The sequence below is a fragment of the Myiozetetes cayanensis genome, unplaced genomic scaffold (genome assembly GCF_022539395.1).
Source record: "Myiozetetes cayanensis isolate MyiCay16 unplaced genomic scaffold, myiCay2020 scf12, whole genome shotgun sequence".
NCBI lineage: Eukaryota > Metazoa > Chordata > Aves > Passeriformes > Tyrannidae > Myiozetetes > Myiozetetes cayanensis.
Genome location: NW_026086826.1, coordinates 26,882,751 through 26,900,682, shown reverse-complemented (window position 1 = coordinate 26,900,682; position 17,932 = coordinate 26,882,751). Strand labels below are relative to the sequence as shown.

The 17,932-nt window shown below is 53.5% G+C and overlaps 2 protein-coding genes across 4 annotated transcripts in view; one reads left to right on the top strand and one right to left on the bottom strand.

The window, feature by feature from the left end:
* Positions 1–3,582: 3,582 nt before the first annotated feature.
* TOR3A (torsin family 3 member A) lies at positions 3,583–11,071 on the top strand. The gene is made up of 6 exons (XM_050307538.1): positions 3,583–3,967; positions 4,352–4,465; positions 5,133–5,398; positions 6,014–6,189; positions 8,278–8,402; positions 8,852–11,071. The coding sequence occupies exons 1-6, from the start codon at positions 3,649–3,651 to the stop codon at positions 9,100–9,102; spliced, it is 1,251 nt and encodes a 416-aa protein (XP_050163495.1). The 5' UTR covers positions 3,583–3,648; the 3' UTR covers positions 9,103–11,071.
* Positions 11,072–11,132: 61 nt separating this feature from the next.
* ABL2 (ABL proto-oncogene 2, non-receptor tyrosine kinase) overlaps positions 11,133–17,932 on the bottom strand; it is a 45,445-nt gene continuing 38,645 nt past the window's right edge. For all 3 annotated transcript variants that reach the window (XM_050307528.1, XM_050307530.1, XM_050307529.1), the window contains exon 11: positions 11,133–17,600. In XM_050307528.1, the coding sequence (XP_050163485.1) occupies positions 15,904–17,600 (1,697 nt within the window). In that variant the 3' untranslated portion in view covers positions 11,133–15,903. The remainder of the gene's footprint in view (positions 17,601–17,932) is intronic.

Below are 17,932 nucleotides of genomic sequence, written 5' to 3'. Positions count from 1 at the left end.
GTGTCCCAACAGCTTGGCTTTGTTACATGGAGCAAGGGATGGATATGGAGTTGGCAAGAGGTGTTGCAGAGTTGGCAGGTGCTCATGGTTGGTTTTCCTAAGCTTTTATTGAGACAGAGCAGGTAAACAGCCCCCAAAATCTGCTCCCACTGAGAGCAGAGGTTTACTCAGGCTGTGTCAGAACTTGTTTTCTCAATACCCCACTAGTGAGCGGGAGGCAGGAGGTGATGCAGTTGTGGATGTCGGGGGTTGACCTGTCCTGTAGCATCAACATGGTTGTGTGGAACCTGCTTTTCTTTAAACTAGAGTTTCTCAGTTGAAACTTTGGACTTCAGCATTGCTGAATTCTGTAAGAACTGGGTTTTGGGGTTTATTTATGGGGTTTTGTGGGGGAGGATGTTCTGGAGTTCTTTTGTTTCCTAGCATTGTGTGTTGGCAATAACTTTTCCTATCCTCTATCTCTATTTTTGAGGTGCTCCGGGGGTTTGCTCTGGGAGCAGGACAGGATTTTTGCTTGTGTTTGAGCAGTTCAACAGCTACAGATGCTTTTAAGTTCTGACAGGCTAAAATCACCACTTTGGAGAGCTGTTGTTCCAAGCATTTTGTTGTGCTGTTATGTATTTTTTGAGTGGTTGGCCTTAGTAACAGGGTGAGAATTCCTTTAACTGGGAGATTTTAAAGTGTTTCTGATTATGTAATGAATGTAATTTTACAGAAGAATGAACACAAACAACTTTGAGCCAATGGAGAACCAAAAGGGGTTGAAAATAAGCACTTTCCCTGAACTTCTCAAATTCTTTCCCTACAGATTTCTTTATTGAATCTAAAAAATAGAAATGAAGTCTTTAGTTCATATATCCCAAGTGTGGGACTGGTGACCTGTTCTTTCTTTGTAGAGTCAAAATTTTTAAGAGACTGGGGATAAGACTTCGTGGGGGAAAAAATAAAGGAGGGGAAAGGACTCGCCTCATATCCTTTATTCTGGATCTTTTTTTTATTTAGTGATCTAATCCACAGCTGTTATACTGAGCTCTGGAGTGAGCCTCTTCTCCTGCCTCCTGTCAGAGTGCAGCTATGGATCTGCAGAAGGAATTGCTATATGGAGATTGGAAAAATCCTGAAAAGATGGGTGCGTGGCATTTCCCTGGGCAGTGGATGGATACAGCCTGTGTGTAAACTCCTGGAGTGCAAGGTTCCCTCTGAGTGTTTGCCTGTCCTGAGCTGCACTGGGGGGTGGAATAAGCCAGGCATTACCACATTTTGGTGGTGCTGTTTTTCTTTGTAGATGGCAGCTGTGCTGTAAGAGCTGAGCTGACCCAACATGGTGGAGTTTTAACCAGGTGGTTGCTGCTCACCAGGACTGACTGACAAATAACCAGCCATGAAGTGACAAGCTCATCCTTCCATCATCTCTGGGGAAAATGCAGGTCCCTGCAGCTTCTGGCTGCTTCTGCCAGACTCAGCTGAAGATGAGCAAGTACTGCAGTGAGGGTTTCAGCAGAGGAACCAAAAAACCCAGGTGCTTCCTAACCCCGTCCTTCCCAAGGCAGGTAGGAGCGAGTTCTCCTCAGCACAGTGCTCTGGGATTTCCTGCAGACTCCTGCAGCATCCCTTCTAATAGGGGGATAATTTCTTCCCTGAGGCCCCACAAAGGGCATTGGATTACTCAAGGAGGGTAATTTCTGCCCCCACAACACTTCAGTGCTTTGTTACCTGCAGGGGCAGGTCAGACAGGGAATAGTTAGGATCACAGACTCTTGGAATGGTTTAAAGCTCATCTTGTTCCACCTTCCACCATCCCAGGTTGCTCCAAGCTCCATCCAACCTGGCCTTGGACACTCCAGGGATGGGGCAGCCACAGCTTCTCTGAGCAACCTGTGCCAGGGCCTATTAAACAACTGGTTTTATTTTCCCTTCTAGCTCTTAACAATGTGCAGCACTTGGGCAAGGCGACATCCCAGGAATTATTCCCTGGCACCGTGGAGCTGGAGCAGTGTTGGACAGTCAGTTTATCTTTCCTAATTTTCTTTTTTGATGAGCTCTCTTCAGCTAAAGCACTTACCCTGGGAGGTCAGAGTTGGAATGGTACAGCTATGAATTTTTTTTATAAATGTACATAAATTCTTCAGGTGCTTAAATTAGTTTCCAGGAAGGCTGACAGCAGTTTAATTTGCTATATGGCTACAGTGAGTTTGATTTTTAAATTTTTTGGGTTTTTTTTTTTTTAATATGCTGCACTGCTTTTAGTTCTGTTTAAGTTATTGCAACTGGTATTCAGATTTTAGCCTGTTTTTGAAGCTGGAGGGGGCAACTTTTTAATCCCAGTATTTTTAATGCCACTGTGTAATATTTGCAGCCACCTGTAGATGGTGATGCACTCCATGCCTGGGCTGTATCCCTCATCCCATTTACCGGTACCGGCGAATTTCCAGGCTGGAAGAATCGCATTTATTATCCCTCTTATTTTTCTGAGCATGTGGGACACCCTTGAAATCCTTTCCAGTTCCAAAGCATCCTGGCCTTGTCTCAGGATAAGCTGTGGGTGACCTTGTCCTGCTGCTCAGTAATTGTGGAGGCCTCAGTCTCTTTTACAGTATGCCAGCTGTGGGTACAGCTTAAGGTAAAATGCAAGTTATATGGGCTTTATACACTTTTTATCTTCCCCCCACAGCCAAGTGTGTGTGTTGTGTGTATGTACACACTTCCAAAATGAGAGCCAGGGATTACATGGGATTCCAGGATTCCCTGACACAGCACAGTTATCCCTAAGGACTGCAGTTCTGCTTCCCTCTGCAGGAGGGGGTTTTCAAAGTTTTGGAGAAACTGTGAGGAGCAAACGGGATGATGGTGATGAGCTTGGTGGTGGCTGTGAGTTGTACCTGTCCCAGAGCTCTGATCTAATTCCTGAACAGAACCTGGAGCCCAGCAGGAACAAATCCAGGCTGGACAGCCCAGTGCAGCAACCTGTGCTGCCAGGCTGGCTCAGCCACTGCCTCCTGCTCCCTCTTTTATGCCCGTTCTTTTGGGATCCCCTTGGAAATGGCACTAATGAACAAGTACCGCTGTCTCTTGCGTCTGTGGCAGCAAAACTTCAGCCGAGCCCTTGGGCTACTAAAAAAAATGGATTATTTGCCTTCCTCAGGCACTTACTGTCCCTGCTGCAGCTCTGTGGGAGCAGGCTGAGTGGAACTCGATGATCCCTGTGGGGTCCCTTCCAACTCGGAATATTCTGTGCAATCAGAAACAGATATTCGGTGAAATCAGGCTGGTAGCGGTGTCCGGGAGCTTCCCTGGGCATCCCTGCAGCTCCCTCCCCTCCCGGCCAGGGTTGGCCCGAGCTGAGGAGGGGCCGGAGTCCGACTGTCCGGAGGCCGGGCCGGGTCGGGTTTTGGGGTGTCGCGGGGCCGTCCCGGGTTTGGGGCTGTCCCGGGGCCGGGGCTATCCCCGAGCCTTGCCGGGTTTGGGGCTGTCCCGCGTTCGGGGCCGTGCCGGGGCCGGGCCGTGCCGAGGCCGCCCCGCCGCGCTCGGGCAGCCCCGCCCTGTGGGGCGGCCGGGAAGTGAGCTCACGGCTGGAGAGAGGCCGGGAGCCCGTGGACAGATCCCGCAGGGCCGGGCAGGGTCAGCTCCCGTCCCCGGGACCCCCGAGCCATGGCCATGGGCCAGGACGGGCCCCCGGCCCGGCTGGGGCTGGGCTGCTGTGTCCTGATGCTGCTGGTGCTGCTGCTGGGGGGCTCGGGCAGCCCGCGGGCCCCGCCAGCGCCCCGGCGGCCGCGGGCAGAGGGGCAGGGACCCGCCGGGGAGCGGGCTCCGCGGGGCAGGGCGAGCTACGAGGGCTACGAGGCCGTGAAGAAGCACTTGGGAGCCGTGAGTGCCCTCTCCAAGCAGTACTGGCAGTACCTGGCGTGCAAGGTGTGGCAGGAGGGCTGCGAGGAGAAGGAGGAACAAAGAGAGCCCGGTCCCAGCCCAGGTAAGCACCTTCCTCCGTTCTCCCCCTCTGCCGTGCCCCAGAATGAGCACCGGGTCCGAACACCCTGCTACCCCAGCACAGGGCTCTGTGCCCCCAACTCCTGTGGTGGTGCCTCTCCCTTCCCGAGGGTCCCTGCCCTGGGCACCTCCCTCCTCAGCATACCCCGCGTTGCCCCAGGCACGTCTTGCACCCGTCGAGCTCTCGGTGCCAGCTCGAACCAGGTGCTGCCTGTTCCGAGCTGATTGTCCCGCCCCACAGCCAGGGCTGAGTCCCTGCGCCTGGGAGAGGCTGCCCTTAACAGGGTTCAGCTGGATGTCTGCTCAAAAGCCACTACTCCAGCCACTTGCTGGAACATCTCTGCTCAGACCCTGCTGCCTTTTCCAGGCTGGAGCTTACCTCTGGTGGGCCAGGATTACCTGGAGATCCTCTCTGCCTGGTACTGCAGCTTTGGCAAGTGCTGCGAGACAGGAGACTGCAGGATAGTCAACAACATCACAGGTAGGGGCTGAGCTTGCTTTGTTGTTTCTTTGTTTTGGTGTTTTGTTTTTTTTTTTTTCTTTAACAAGAAGTGCATTTTAGCAAGTGATGTAAGTAAAGAGCATTTCAGAGCAGGGTGCTGAGCTGTGGGAGGGTGAGAGGCTGAGCTGAGTCCTGTGTCCCATTACTTATTTGTAGTTCTGAGAGTAGAGGCCTTTGTCCCTTGCTCTGCAGTGTATCCGCTCCAGCGTGCCATGAGCTCTGCCTGCATCCCATAACTCCCAGGCGTGTGCAGGGGGATCCAAACTGACCTGGGACCCTGCCCCAGGTTGGGAGAGTACACCCAGAGCTGTGTGTAAGCCATGAGCAGGTGTCCTTGTGTTCTGCTGTCTCTGAGACTCCCGATATCCAAACCCTCTGCTGGAAGCTCCAGAGGGCCTTGGGGCATCAGTGCTCTCTGCATCTGCCAAACACCTCCGCCTCTTCCTGAAGGAAAACAGGAGTCAGTGGAAAATTTGTGTCTTTATGGGGCCAGAGACTGATGCAGGCAGGGCACAGGCAGCCTGTGGCTTTAGTGCCCCTTCAGACTCCTCTTGGCCAAGCAGCCCTGCTATCTTTTGTCTCTTTATTCCCACCTGCAGCAGCTGGGCTGGCAGTTTAAGGCTGAGCTGCTGCTCTCTCTGTGCAGGGCTAGAGGCAGATCTCAGTGAGCAGCTCCACGGGCAGCACTTGGCCAAAGAAGTGGTGGTTCAGGCGGTGCAGAGGTTCCTGCAGAGCCCACAGCCTGAGAAGGCCCTGGTCCTGTCCTTCCATGGCTGGTCTGGCACCGGGAAGAACTTTGTGGCCCGGATGGTGGCCGGTCACCTGTACCGGGATGGGCTGAGGAGCGACTGCGTCAGGGTGTTCATCTCCCTCCTCCACTTCCCCCACCACAAGTACCTGGACTCCTACAAGGTGAGAGCCAAAACCACACAGTGTGTCCGTGGGGAAGGTCCAATGTGCTGGGCTGGGCTGGGATGGAGTTCATTTCCTTCACAGCAGCCCACACAGTGCTGTGAAATTTGGGCTGTGAGTGAAAGTGCTGATACACTCCAGTGTTCAGGGTACAGCTGAGCAGTGCTTGCACAGCCTTCAATTTCCCCTTCTCCCACTCTGCCCCTGGAGTCAGTGGGCTGGAGGTGCACAAGATGTTGGGAAGGGGCACACCAGACAGGTTACCAGAGGGATATTCCATGTGATTTACTGTTGTGCTCAGCAATAAAAACTGCAGGGGGAGGGGTTTTGAGGCAGGAAGCCATTGTTCAGAGACTGACTGGGCACCATTCTGTTTGTGGCAGATGTGGCTGGCTGCCTTTGCACCACTTCACTTCTTTCTTTCCTCTTTCCTTCACTTATTAAACTGTTTTTATGCCTCACTCATTTTCCTGCCTTTTCTCTTCCTGTTCTCTGCCCTGTCCCGGGTGGGAGGGCACCAGGGATCAGCTGTTTGTTGGCTGCCAGCCAGGGTTATCCCGTGGCATTCTGGCTCAGCCCCAGGGGCTCCTGACCCCTGTCCCTGCTGCTCCACAGGCCCAGCTGCAGCGGCAGCTCAGCGAGACCCTGCAGCTCTGCAGGCAGTCCCTGTTCATCTTCGACGAGGCTGAGAAGCTGCATTCCAGCCTCCTGGATGCCATCAGGCCCTTCATGGCTCCCTACGGCAACGAGGGCCAGGCAGATCAACAGAGGTCCATCTTCCTCTTCCTCAGGTGAGTTCTGGGCTCCCAGAGGGATGGGGAGGAACCAAGTGATGGAATTTATCCCCTGCAGTGTGCGATGTGAGGGGTTCAGGCTGCAGGGAGGGGACAGATGTCTTGTTCCCACAAGTGGTGGTTGCCTCCATGGTCAGTTTTGCCTGTTCATGCTGAGCATCTGCCTTGGGAGCAGGGCATTCATGGGAGGAGTTGAGGTCCAGCTGAGCTGGGATAGCTGAGCCAGCATCTGGGCTTTGAGATGAGGAAGCAGAGTGAGAGTCAACATGGTGTCACCCTGCCTGGCTTAGCAGATGTCACACTCCAGGGGCAGAGCAGGGGCTGCAGGTCTTGGTGGGAAGTTCCTGTGCTCTGCTGGGAGGTGGGGGGTTCCCACTGCCTGGACATGGCTGCTGGTGGAGGTGCTGTGAGGGCTGATCCTGGCATCAGCACATCCTGTGGTTTGGTTAGTTCCTTTCCCATCCAGAGGGAGAAAGGACTTGGGCACTTGCCCAGTGCTGTCCCTGACCCAAGCCTAGGTGGGATGCAGCTGCAGGGAGAAGTGGGACATCCCAAAGCCAAGATGTGAGGCAGGCACCTGTCTAAAGTAGCCCCTGAGGAATGTCATGGAATGACCAGCATCTTGGGCCACCTCAGTTTTGAAACTGCAGCCTTCAGCTTGGTTCTGGCAGGAGCTGTTCCCACCGCCTGGAGGTGGGCAGAGTGCTCCTCCACCTCCCACCATCCAGGCAAGTGTTCTAACCCCAGCTTGGTGGTTCCCTGGGGAGGTTTCCCTGCCTGTGGAGGAGCTGTCTGTGTGCCCAGTGCCTGTGGAACTGACCCCATTCCAGTGCCACCTGAGTGGGGCTCTGGCAGGAGCCGTGCTGGAGGGGCAGGTCCTGCCCTGTTGCTCGGCACGGGGTGAAAGTGCTGTTGGCTGCACTGGGCTGACCTCGTGTCCTGCCTGGCAAAGCCATGAAGGTCAGGAGTGGACATGTCACCCACCTCGTGCCACCAAGCAGAGGGAGCAGGGTGCCTTGAACTGCAGCAGTGTGTAATCCCTGGGGTTTCATCATCCCTGCTGGCAGTGTGATCAGTGTGATACTGACCTCTTGTAGGAGGGCTGGCTCTGCTCTAGGGCTCCCGTGGACACTGGCATGGTCCTGCAGCTTTGGCCTTTGGCCAGGTGTGAGAGTTGGGGATAGGATGGGACTGGTTGCCTGTCCTCAGTTAAAGGGGGCTGTTTCTCCCGTGGTCTGGGTGGGAGCAAGATCAGTACAAGCTCTTCTGCCCCTAACAAGGCAGCAGGGGGTGGGGAACAGTGTTGGCTTTTTAATTTTGCCTCCCCTCCATTTGGGCTGCAGAGCCTCTGACACGAGAGGAAAGGACGGGTGCAAGGTCTGTCCCTCCCACAGCCTCCCTGCCTCCCACCCACACAAGCTCTGCAGCCAACTGGTGCTTCCACCATACGCTTACTGGTGGTTCCCAGAATCTCCAGTTTACTGGGGCATTCAGGGCTGGGAGCAAACCCCTCATCAGCCTGACCTGGACCTGCTCTCCAGGGTGAGGGGCTGCCCTGAGACCCTCAACAGCCGTCAGGACCTCTCATCCCCCAGGGCAGAGCTGCCCCCAAGGTGGGTGTCCAGAGGAGTCCTTGTATGGAGGCTGCTGCTTTTATTCCAGGGCAGGGGATGCTTTGCCAACTGTGCTGCTGCCTGAATCTCTGCCTTGGACCTTTGCTTCCAGTGGGACTCCTCTGTGTGCTCTGCCCTTTGACTTGGACTTTCAGTGGTGGTTTGTTGACAGTTCAGTGTGGATCAAAGTGCCACCTGTGAGATCAGCGGCTTCCCAAGCCAGGACAGGGCACTGAGGGCGATGGAGAATTCTGCTGCCCCTGGCTCTGAGCTGGCAGGATGGCACACAGCTGTGTGAGTGCCTATGAAAAGGGGCTCCTTGGGAAGAGGGCTGGGTCCATGTGCTGATCCCAGACAGTGAATCCTCCGTTGCTAACTGAGGTGCTGGGGCCTGGCTGCAGGGGGGCTGCTGGCAGCTCTCAGCAGTTCCTCTCTGGGGCCACACTCGAGGGACTTCCCTCTGTGTCCACAGCAATCTTGGTGGAAACACCATCAATGAGGTCGCCTTGGACTTCTGGCGAGCCGGCCGGGCACGGGAGGAGATCTCCATGGAGTTCCTGGAGCAGCAGCTGCGGCGGGAGCTGCAGGAGCCTGCGGGTAAGAGCCTGTGGGATGCTGGGGACAGTTCTGACTGCAAACCTCCCACCCAGCAGGTGCCACACAGGGCTGGGCACTGGGAACAAGCCTTTACTCCACCCCCAGCCAGGGGGATACTGGCTTTGTGAGCCCCTTGGGTCCCGTGAGCACAGCACTGCTGTGACAGAGACATGTGAGGAGGGAGCTCAGAGCCCTTTTAGGCCCCCTTGAGCCCCAAAGACGGCCAGGGAGAGGCAGCCCAACACCAAGGCTTCTCTGGGGCTTCAGGTGTCTCTTGGCAGGAGCTGTAGGGACACTGTGCTCAGGCCAAGTGCCGGCCAGCTCTGTAGAAGTGGGTGTCTCTCTCCCACCACATAGGGCTGGATGAGCCCCTCGGAGCCAAGCCTTGCCTTGCAGAGCGGGGACACTCTCGGGTGAAGCTTCTGAGTTTGTCTTGTGTTCTGTTGCAGAGAACAGTTATGCCCACAGCCACCTCCTCAGAGAGAACCTCATCGACTTCCTGGTGCCATTCCTGCCCCTGGAGTTCCACCACGTGAAGCTCTGTGCGCGGGACGCCTTCCTGGCCCGGGACCTTCCCTACTCCGAGGCCACCCTGGACGAGGTGGCCAGGACGATGGTGTTTGTCCCCAAAGAGGAGAAGCTCTTCTCTGCACAGGGCTGCAAATCCGTGCCCCAGCGCATCAATTACTTCCTCCCTTGACCACCAGGTGGGACCACACGTGTGCTGGAGGTGGTTCTGCACTCTGGGAGCTGCTCCCCTTGCACGGGTAGGGCACGCAGGTGACCCAGCCAGGCACTTGCCCAGGGACAGAGACTCAATCCCTCGTTACTCCAAAGGCTGTTGCAGGGAGAGAGGTGCATCCCACCCAGCCTTACTCCTGGGACACGGGGACTGTGTTTGGAGTCTGTCTGGTGTTTTAAGTCCCTTTTAGCTGGCAGTGGCCCGAAGGGGAGATTGGGTTGTGCTGACAGATCTGTTTCATGTGGGTGAGGACTGGGAATGTCCAAGTCTTTGGGTTGTTGCCCTGTGGTGAAAGCAGGCCTGGGACAGGCTGGTCCTATTCAGTGTGGCAGAAGCCACATCCTCGTCCCTGTCCCCAGTTCTGTCACTTTACGAGATCACACAGAACTGTTTTGCTGGAGTTAAGTTTTTCCTTATGTTGTTCTCATGCCTTCCCAAGGTGTTTGCTGCTCAGGGACACATGGGCCAGGATCATGTTTGTGCATGAAGAAAATGAATAATCTCCTCTGGAGATGCCAAATCCATAGCTTCTCACCTCAGAGTGTCCATCTCTCATTGGAGTCTTCCGTTGTATGGAAGCAGTGCAGGGATGAGGAGAACTTCTGTTGCAATCATTTTCTAAGCAGTTTGGGGAAGGGCCCCCCTTTTGCTTCACTGCAAAATGAAAAAGGGGAGAGAATTCCTCTGCCAGGGGCAAAGGGCTGGGTGAGCAGGATGGTGGCTGAAGGAACAGGCTGTAGGTGAATCCAGGATTTCACAGATCCAAGAAGCTTGGTTTTTTTCCTCCATTTTTCATTTTTCTTTTCATGTTTCATGCTGTGGTTTTTTGGCTGGTATCAGCATTATTATTATTACAAGGGCCTGTTTGCTGTCTGGGTACTTGCCAGGTGATAAGTGTGTTACAGCAGCTCCAAAAAATTTCGACAGTGTTACGGGAATCACTTTGTGACCTCTGGGTCAAAACTCCCTTCCAACAGAGCTGTGCTGGCGGTGAGTGAAGCAGCGCATGCCAAGGACAGGGCTTGGCTTCCCAGCCACCCCCACGGGGGACCTTTGGTCTATTTTAAGCTTTGACCTGCTTTGTGGTGCCAGTGAGTGAGCAGCACGACCTCTGGGAAAAGATTGACCAGACTCACTGCAGACTTTGGGTCCGTGTTTCCCACCGGGCACGCTGGCTCCGTTATCTAACGAGGCTTCATAGTCCAAGGCAGGAGGACGAGCCAGTTCTTCCCTAGTTGGCTTAAGCTCTTGTCTGGAGAGGACCTTAGGGCTGTGCCGGCGTGTGGGATCTGGCATTTCTGAGACTTGTTTATAGTTAATCTCTTAATCACAGGTGTCAGAAATCTGGGAAACATCAGAGAGAGATAGATCCAGGAATGTCAGCTTGGGAAGGGAGGATGCTGTCCCACAGGACACAACTTGGGTTGTGTTTTATCACCTGAGCAGAAAGTCTGTCAGGTTGTTAGTTGAAGGTCAGTTGCTCAGAAGGTTGAGTAAAGCCAGGATAACCTGGGATTTTATTTTTAATATAAAAATGCCTCCAGCTGTCCGGGTTAGGCTGACACTGCCTGAGGTGGCAGGAATTCAGAGTGAATGTCTCACTGGTGTGAGGTTGGCCTGTTGAGCAGCTCTTGCTGTTGAGACTGGTGAGGGAGGTGGTGGTGTCACTAAGAGGGTGATGCAAGACCTGCCTCTGCCAGGTCATGTGTGTGTGTCACAGCTGAGGGAGCTTTGATTACACAACCCCAACAGCCACAGCCGATCTCTGACCACACCGATCTCTGACCACACCGTGGCAACACTGTTTGGTTTCAATAATATAAATAAAGATGCCTTTTTTTTTTTGGCAATCTGGCAGAATTAAATTTTCTTTTTAAAACAGGCTTACAACAATCTTCTCTTTCCTCCCCAGTTAAAAAACTTCAGGTTAGGACTGAGCAGCTTCAAATATTCTCTAAGGAAAAAAAAAAAGGCAGCATCTACTCAAGTGGTTTTTGCCAATAAAATATTGCAACCTTTATTTAAAATAAAATGCAAATTGGCAAAACTTTGTGGAACGACAGGCAAAGAGGCCCTTCCAAGGGCCTTATTTACATCAAGTTTAACACTGTTCGCAGTTCACAGTCAGACAATAGTGAGAGAATTAAATTAGAAAACCAACCAAAATATATTACAATAACAATTAAAAAACAAGACCAGTTGACAACACTGGTAGAGTGATTGGTGATTAATGTGTTCAATTTTAATCCTTTCCTGCCCTCAATGAGTTCACTACCAATACAAACAACGTGCGGTGCCGAGCCCATCGGCCTCACAACAGACACATGGGTAGAACGACCTCCTTTGGTACAGACATTGCTCAGTGTGTAGGGGTGATAATCACTCAGCTGTCCCAGAACCTCATTACCTGCCTCCAGGGAATGGGCTGAGGGCCTTATTCAACACTCCAGGGAACTGCAGCATGATCCCAGTGCCCACTGGTGCGGGACAGCGCTGGTGGAGGTTTCCATGTGTGCTGCAGTCACTACATTTCAGTACCTGCCAGCTCCCCATTAGCAGCCAGGCTGGGCTGAGTGTGTAACAAGAGGAGACAGCAGCCTGTGGGCCCTGCAGCAACCTTCTTCTGGAGCTGTTGGTGCTCATTACAGCTACAGCTGCCCCAGAGTCAAAGCCTGCCTCGGGTAAGTGGTGGGACACCAGGGTCGGGATTGCTCTGTGGCTGCACAGTGTAACCCATCCCACCCCTCATTCTCCCCTGCCTTGTAGGGAGGGGCTGCTCTGTGTCCCTCCCCTGGCTGTGGGGTTTAGTTCCTGCCGCCCACAGAGCATGGTCTGCCCCACAACTCCTGCATAGCCCCCGTGGTGGATGTCAACACGCACGTGTTGGGCTGTGCGTCACTGACACGAGGCCGGTGGTGCTCAGGAGGAACATCCTGGGTGAGGGGGACAAGGACAGCCCTCCCTCCCTGTTGTGTTCTGCATCAGCAGTGCTGCTCCCTTCAGTTCCCCTTTCCCAGTGGCTAAATTTGGTGCAGTCCCAAAGCCCAGACTCTTGGCTCAGCCTCACCCCAACCACGCTAACAAAGAACGTGATTAAATCGAGTGCACTGCTTGGGGATCAAAAAGGGTGTAAATGCAGGAAGAAGAGAGAATTGCACCTATGAGTCAGCTGATTCCCACAGTGGTAGGAAGAGAAAGTGCCCCACTGAGCTCACTCTGAGCACACACTCTGTGCTTGGCGTTACTGTGTCCGATGTGGTGCCACCCCTGTTGCAAAGACAATGACTTTAAATTCCAGCCCCTACCAGTGCCCAGCTGTGAGGGTGTCTGTGCCCCCATGGCTGCCTGACAGTGCTGGGGAGAGCAAACAACAGGATTTATGCCTCATCCCCTGCCCCAACCAGTAGAGCAAGACATGCTCTCTACTGGGACAAGTAACAAGCATCACGAGCCATACGGTCCTTTGCAAGGCTGAAAGCAGAGAATTGGCCACAATGGAGACCTTTAAGGCTGAAGAGAAAGCCAGGCCTAGCTCAAGGGAGAGGGAACAGTAACAATTTTGGAAGCAGCAGTGGAAGGAAGAAGAACTAGGTGGGGATTTACAGCAGAACCAGCTTCCCCAGATAGCATCCTTGTGCTATCCTGCCAGAGGGCAGTTTGGGAATAAAACACAGAAGCAGCAGCAATTCTGCAGCCTCTGATTTAGGGGGAAAGAACCAACTGTCAGGTCAGCACTACCTCTGCCAGCATCTACCTACCTGACATGTGGTGATAGGTAAGAGCAGGGAAAATGCTCTCCATGGGAGTGACAACAGGCAAATCCCCACGTTTTTCCACCACAGGAGGGATCAGCACTGAACAGGCTCCAGTGTTGGGCACTCGGGTTGTGGAGTCTCCATTCCTGGAGATACTCAGAAGCTGCCTGGGCCTTGTCCTGGGCAGGGGCTCTGGGTGGCCCTGCTTGGGCAGGGGGTTTGGACCAGGTGATCTCCAAAGGTCCCTCCAACCTCAGCTATTCTGTGACTCGGGAAAAGCAGTTGGATGCTGCCCTGTCCCACTGCCCATCTCTTCTGTGGGGGGAAGAAGAAACCGAAGTGGCATCTGAAAGGAAGTGGGGATGGCCAGTGGAGATGAACCAGTGCTTTACTGGGACACAGCTGGTTCTTCTGAAAGGGCTGCAAGAGGGCAGTTTCAGTAGTTAGAAATTCCATATTGCTGTTCTATCACTTTTGCTGGAGCTTTTCTGGAAGACTGGCATTCAGGAAAAGAAAAGGCTTAAAAAATACTCATCAGAACTGGACTAAACCTTAAAATGTTGTGGTTAAAATACCCTTCCCCTGGGAATCCCTGCAATTTGAGCCCCTTTGTCCTTGGTTGAGCAGCTGCACAAGGATGACACCACAGCAGATGATTGTCTGCCAGGCCAAGCAAAACCTGCCCTTCTGCCCCAAAGAAAGCTCCCCTACCTTCTAAATCCTTCTGATTGTTTGACAGGCCATGTGAAGCAATGCCACAAGCAGCCTTCCCTTTGCAGGTCACCTTTCCAAAGGCAGATAGTTTGGATGCACACCTGCCATAAAGATGGTTGAAAGAGATAAGGTAAACCACAAAAGCCCTCAGTAAAGTCTACAAGATAAAGGGTTTGGTGCTCAGCTGGGTGTGGCTGTGGAAGAGCCCCCAGGGGATCCTGGGCACACTGGATCCTGCGGCAGAACTGGACAGCACAAGGGGCTGCTTGGCTCTTTTTGTCCCCTCTCCTTTCACTTGGCCAGGGAAGCTCTCGTGGTCCATTGTCCCTCACATGCTGCCCCTCTGCTGTGCCTCCACACACCGTGACACAACGTTGTTTGCCACAGACCAGGAATAAGAGGAGGATTCTCAGACACCAGCCCATTTCTAAAGATTTTTCAAGGCCCCTGTCTTGCTGTGCTCTGTGGATAAAGCAGGGACACCCACTTAGACAGCCCAGCCTGCTCCCAAGCACCAACAGGGTGATGCTTCCAGACAGCAATGGAAGTGTCCATCTTCTAAAGTCACACTTGGCCCAGCTACACTCTAAATGCAGCACAGTCATGCTTTGAAAACAAGTTTAAAGAGCATTTTAGCCAGAACTAAAAGATTTAAGGTGCAAAGCAAGCGAGATCCTCTGTCACCAACAGTGTGAAGTGAGCAGCAGCGCGCAGGGTGACATTTATTTGGAGTCAGGTATCAGGCCTCTGTCCTTCCTCTCACAAACCAACAGCTGAGGTCTCCCTGCTTGCACATCTACACCTCGGGGAGTTGTGTGCAGACACAGAAGATCAGCTTTGTGAGGCCCCAGTAGCCTACAAACAGTACAGGACCAAGGGAGATAATGTCAACCACTCGGCTGCTCTCGCTCTGGGACTGTGAGAAGGCATCAGAGACCCAGTGGTGGCCTTTCAAGGCAGAGCCATAACTTCTGTTGTCACCTCTCAGCAGAGGAGTGCACAGTTTATGCACATGTTCCCTACAGCACAGCACAGGATTCTGGTCTAGCCTTTAAAATACAGGAATAAATAAATAGAGATGCTTGTGGTTCCCCTGTGTGCTGCCACACTTTGTCACCCTTGGATGCAGGGAAAGCTGGAAGCCTGTGAGACCGGTAAGGGCTAGAACAAATCTCAGGAATCTGGCAGTGTGAAGAGTGGGGACAGTTCCGGGGAATCCCTGTGGGGGGCAAGCCGGGCTGTACTTCCTGGCTCTCCAGCTTGCCCTGCAGTGCTGGGACTGCTAAAGGAATGTGGAGAACAGCCAGGGGTGGCAGAGGCTCCTATAGTGGGACCCTGACCTATAGTGGGTCCTCAAGGGGATCAAACTGAAATGGGGAGTCAACCTGGTAACAAGTTAAAAACAACCTAGAGCTTAAAAAAGAAACAACCCACCCACACCAACAACAACACTGGCAAGTTGTGCAAAAGCCCCAAACTACTCAAAAACGACCATCAAGCAGCACCCGTGCTAGACCACTAGAAATAGGTATCAGTGAGTGAAGGCTGTGTGGTGGGGAAGGGGGTATTCCAGTGGTAAGTCTGCCCAGCATCCCTGACGCTTCCGACACAATGATGATGAGAACATGTGGTGGATGAGGTGGACAGGAGGGAAAAGGGATAGTTTCATATATTAACTAACTTTGCAGTTCTCATTACAGCAGCAACAGTGCTGTGGAAGTTAAGCCATCCAGGCTAGTACATCCACCTCCAGCAGCTCTGAACACTGTCAGTGCATTAGACCTTCCCCCCAGCTGCACGTGACCCCCCCCGGGAGCCCCTCCGTCTCCGACTGCTCGGCCGTCGGTACCAGTGGAGCCCCAGTGCTTTTCCTTTGCCTTGTTGGGAGAGCAAAGCACCCGTGAGTGCAGACAGGGCAGGATCTGTGCAGCAGAGCAGCCTGCAGCCACCCCAGTACTCTGGCTGCCACATCAACCATCCTTCCCAGAGCAAGAACCTGCTATCGGTTCTGCTGCCTCTCCAAGGGAGGAGCAAGAAACTGCCTTCCCTTGCCATACCAAGCAGATCAGCCTGATTAGGTGGAGACAGATCCTCGATGTTTGCCCCTTACAGCTTTAATCTACCCTCTCCATCCCCATTTCTTTGAGATGAACCTGTAAACGTGAGGAGAACTCAGTGATCTGAGGTACTTCACATACTCAAGTATCAGTCTTTCCTTTTGAAAGCATCAGTACAGAAAAAAAGTCCCCCCCTCCCCGTGAGTGTTTCTCTTACCCAGATGGACAAGTAGCTACCTTTGCACCACGTCGCTGATTTCTTGGACACATGACAATAAGTTATTAAGGACGGGGTTTGCCCCGGGGACGCCGGTGGCCGTCGAGGACACCTGCAGCTCCTGCAGGCTGAGTTCCAGTTTGCTCACGGCCTCCCGGAAGGCGAATTTGTTGCGGGTGTGCGGGATGCAGTCCACGTAGCCTGAGCAGTAATCCAGCAGCTGGTGCCCCGTGTCCACCAGCTGGCTGTTGGGGGTGGGCTCGGCAATGGCACTGGAGAGCAGATCCGCGCACTCCAGCAGCGCCTCCTTGCTGATCTTGTCTGCGGGGATTTTCTCAGCTGTCTGTTTGGTCTTTCTCAGCGTCACCTTCGTGCCAGCCGTGCCGTTGGCCATCTTCACTGGGGACGTGGAAGACGATGACAGAGGCACTTGAGGTGGAGGCATCACGGGCCTCCCAGCTTTCCCACCAACAGGTGCTGCTGCTGCTGCCGCCTTCTTGCTCCCTTCACTCGATTCCAGTCCGTGCTGCGCTCCCGCCGCGGGGCTCAGCTCTTCCGCTGTGTCGGAGCCGGCAGCCGGCTGCTGGAGGAGCCTCATCACTGGTGGTGGAGGTGGAGCACACTTTGGTTTTACCCGTCTGGGCCGGTCCCTGTCGCCGGAAGAAGTGACCTGATGCTCAGATAAGAGCTTAAATTTATTACCCTGAGAGTCTGTGCCAATGAGCTGCACGTCTGCTGGAGTGTGTTTTAGAGTGGGTGAGATTAGGACTGGCACTTTGTGGTTATGAGTGGTTGGAAGTATTGCTGCAGCCTTGCCTGGAGATGACCACCCCGGCCTCTCGCCATCCTCAAGGGCCCCCTGTCGTGGGCCACTGTTTTTTTCTTTTCCCTTAGGAGCTGCTGCTAGCCCTGGACCCTCCTTTTCTTCCAGTGTGGAGGGAGTTCGGAAGGGGAGTGCTGTGGCACCCCTCGGCAAGAGCTTTGCTTTTGGTCTCTCTCTGGTCAAAGCAGGGCCTTCGTCAAACCTTTTGGGAAGCAGGTCATTGGCCCTCCCCGTGCTCTCATCGGGCTGAGAGGAGGTGGACACAGTCCGTTCCAGCTGAATTTTTGACCTCTGTGAATTTCTGGGAAGGGTCATTGCCATCCTATCCTGCTCTGGAAGCCCTGAGGACATGGAAGATGTAGAGTTTGACCTTGGAAAAGGCTTTGAAGCTTCTTCACTGCCAGTGGGTTTTCCTGCTCGTAAACCCAGTGTCTTTTTAATCAAGCGTGGTGTAAAGAAACCAGTGATGCCCGACCACCCTCCACTGGTGCTCACGGCCCCGCCAGTGCTGGGCCCTGTGCCATCGTCGTTGTAGAAGGTCCTCTGCACAAAGCCCCCTCCATAGCACTTGGGGGGTGCCAGGCTCGTGTCCTGCTGCGTGGGAGCAAAGGAGAACCCGTCCACGTGCTGCAAGGAAGCAACAGAGGAAAAGTTACCCGTCAGCTCGTACTTCTTATGGGGCTGGTTCTCCATCTCCCGGAAGGAGCTGCTGCGCTTGGGAGGCGTGGGAGCATTCCTCTTCTTCATGAAGGAGCTGAAGAAGCCACCTTTTCTGTCCCTGGTGAACGTGGTCTCTTTGGCATCCTCCAGCAGGCTGCTGGGTGACTTGTCCCTCTGCTTGCGGGGCAGCGCAGGAGACCCAGTTATTGGTTGTGTGCTTCTGATGAAACCTGGGCAGAAGAAACAAGTGTGAATCTGCAGCATCTATTTCCATTTCCAGCTCCCTGTCCTGCAGTGGGCTTTATGGACGTGGGGTAGTTACCTGCCCAGCTGCTGCAGAGATAGAGTGAGAGAGGAAGTGAGCACTTTTATTTTATTTTTTCTTTAACGTTTTCCATTTCTGCATGTGACTTGTATGCTGCCTATACTGACGAGGCCACTTTGGAGAGAGACATCAGAAAACAGTTGTTCTTTTATTCCAGTTTCTTACTCCCTTCCTGTACTTTTCCCCTCCTTCCTAAATACCGTAAGTATTAAAAAAAAAATCTCTTATTGAATTGTC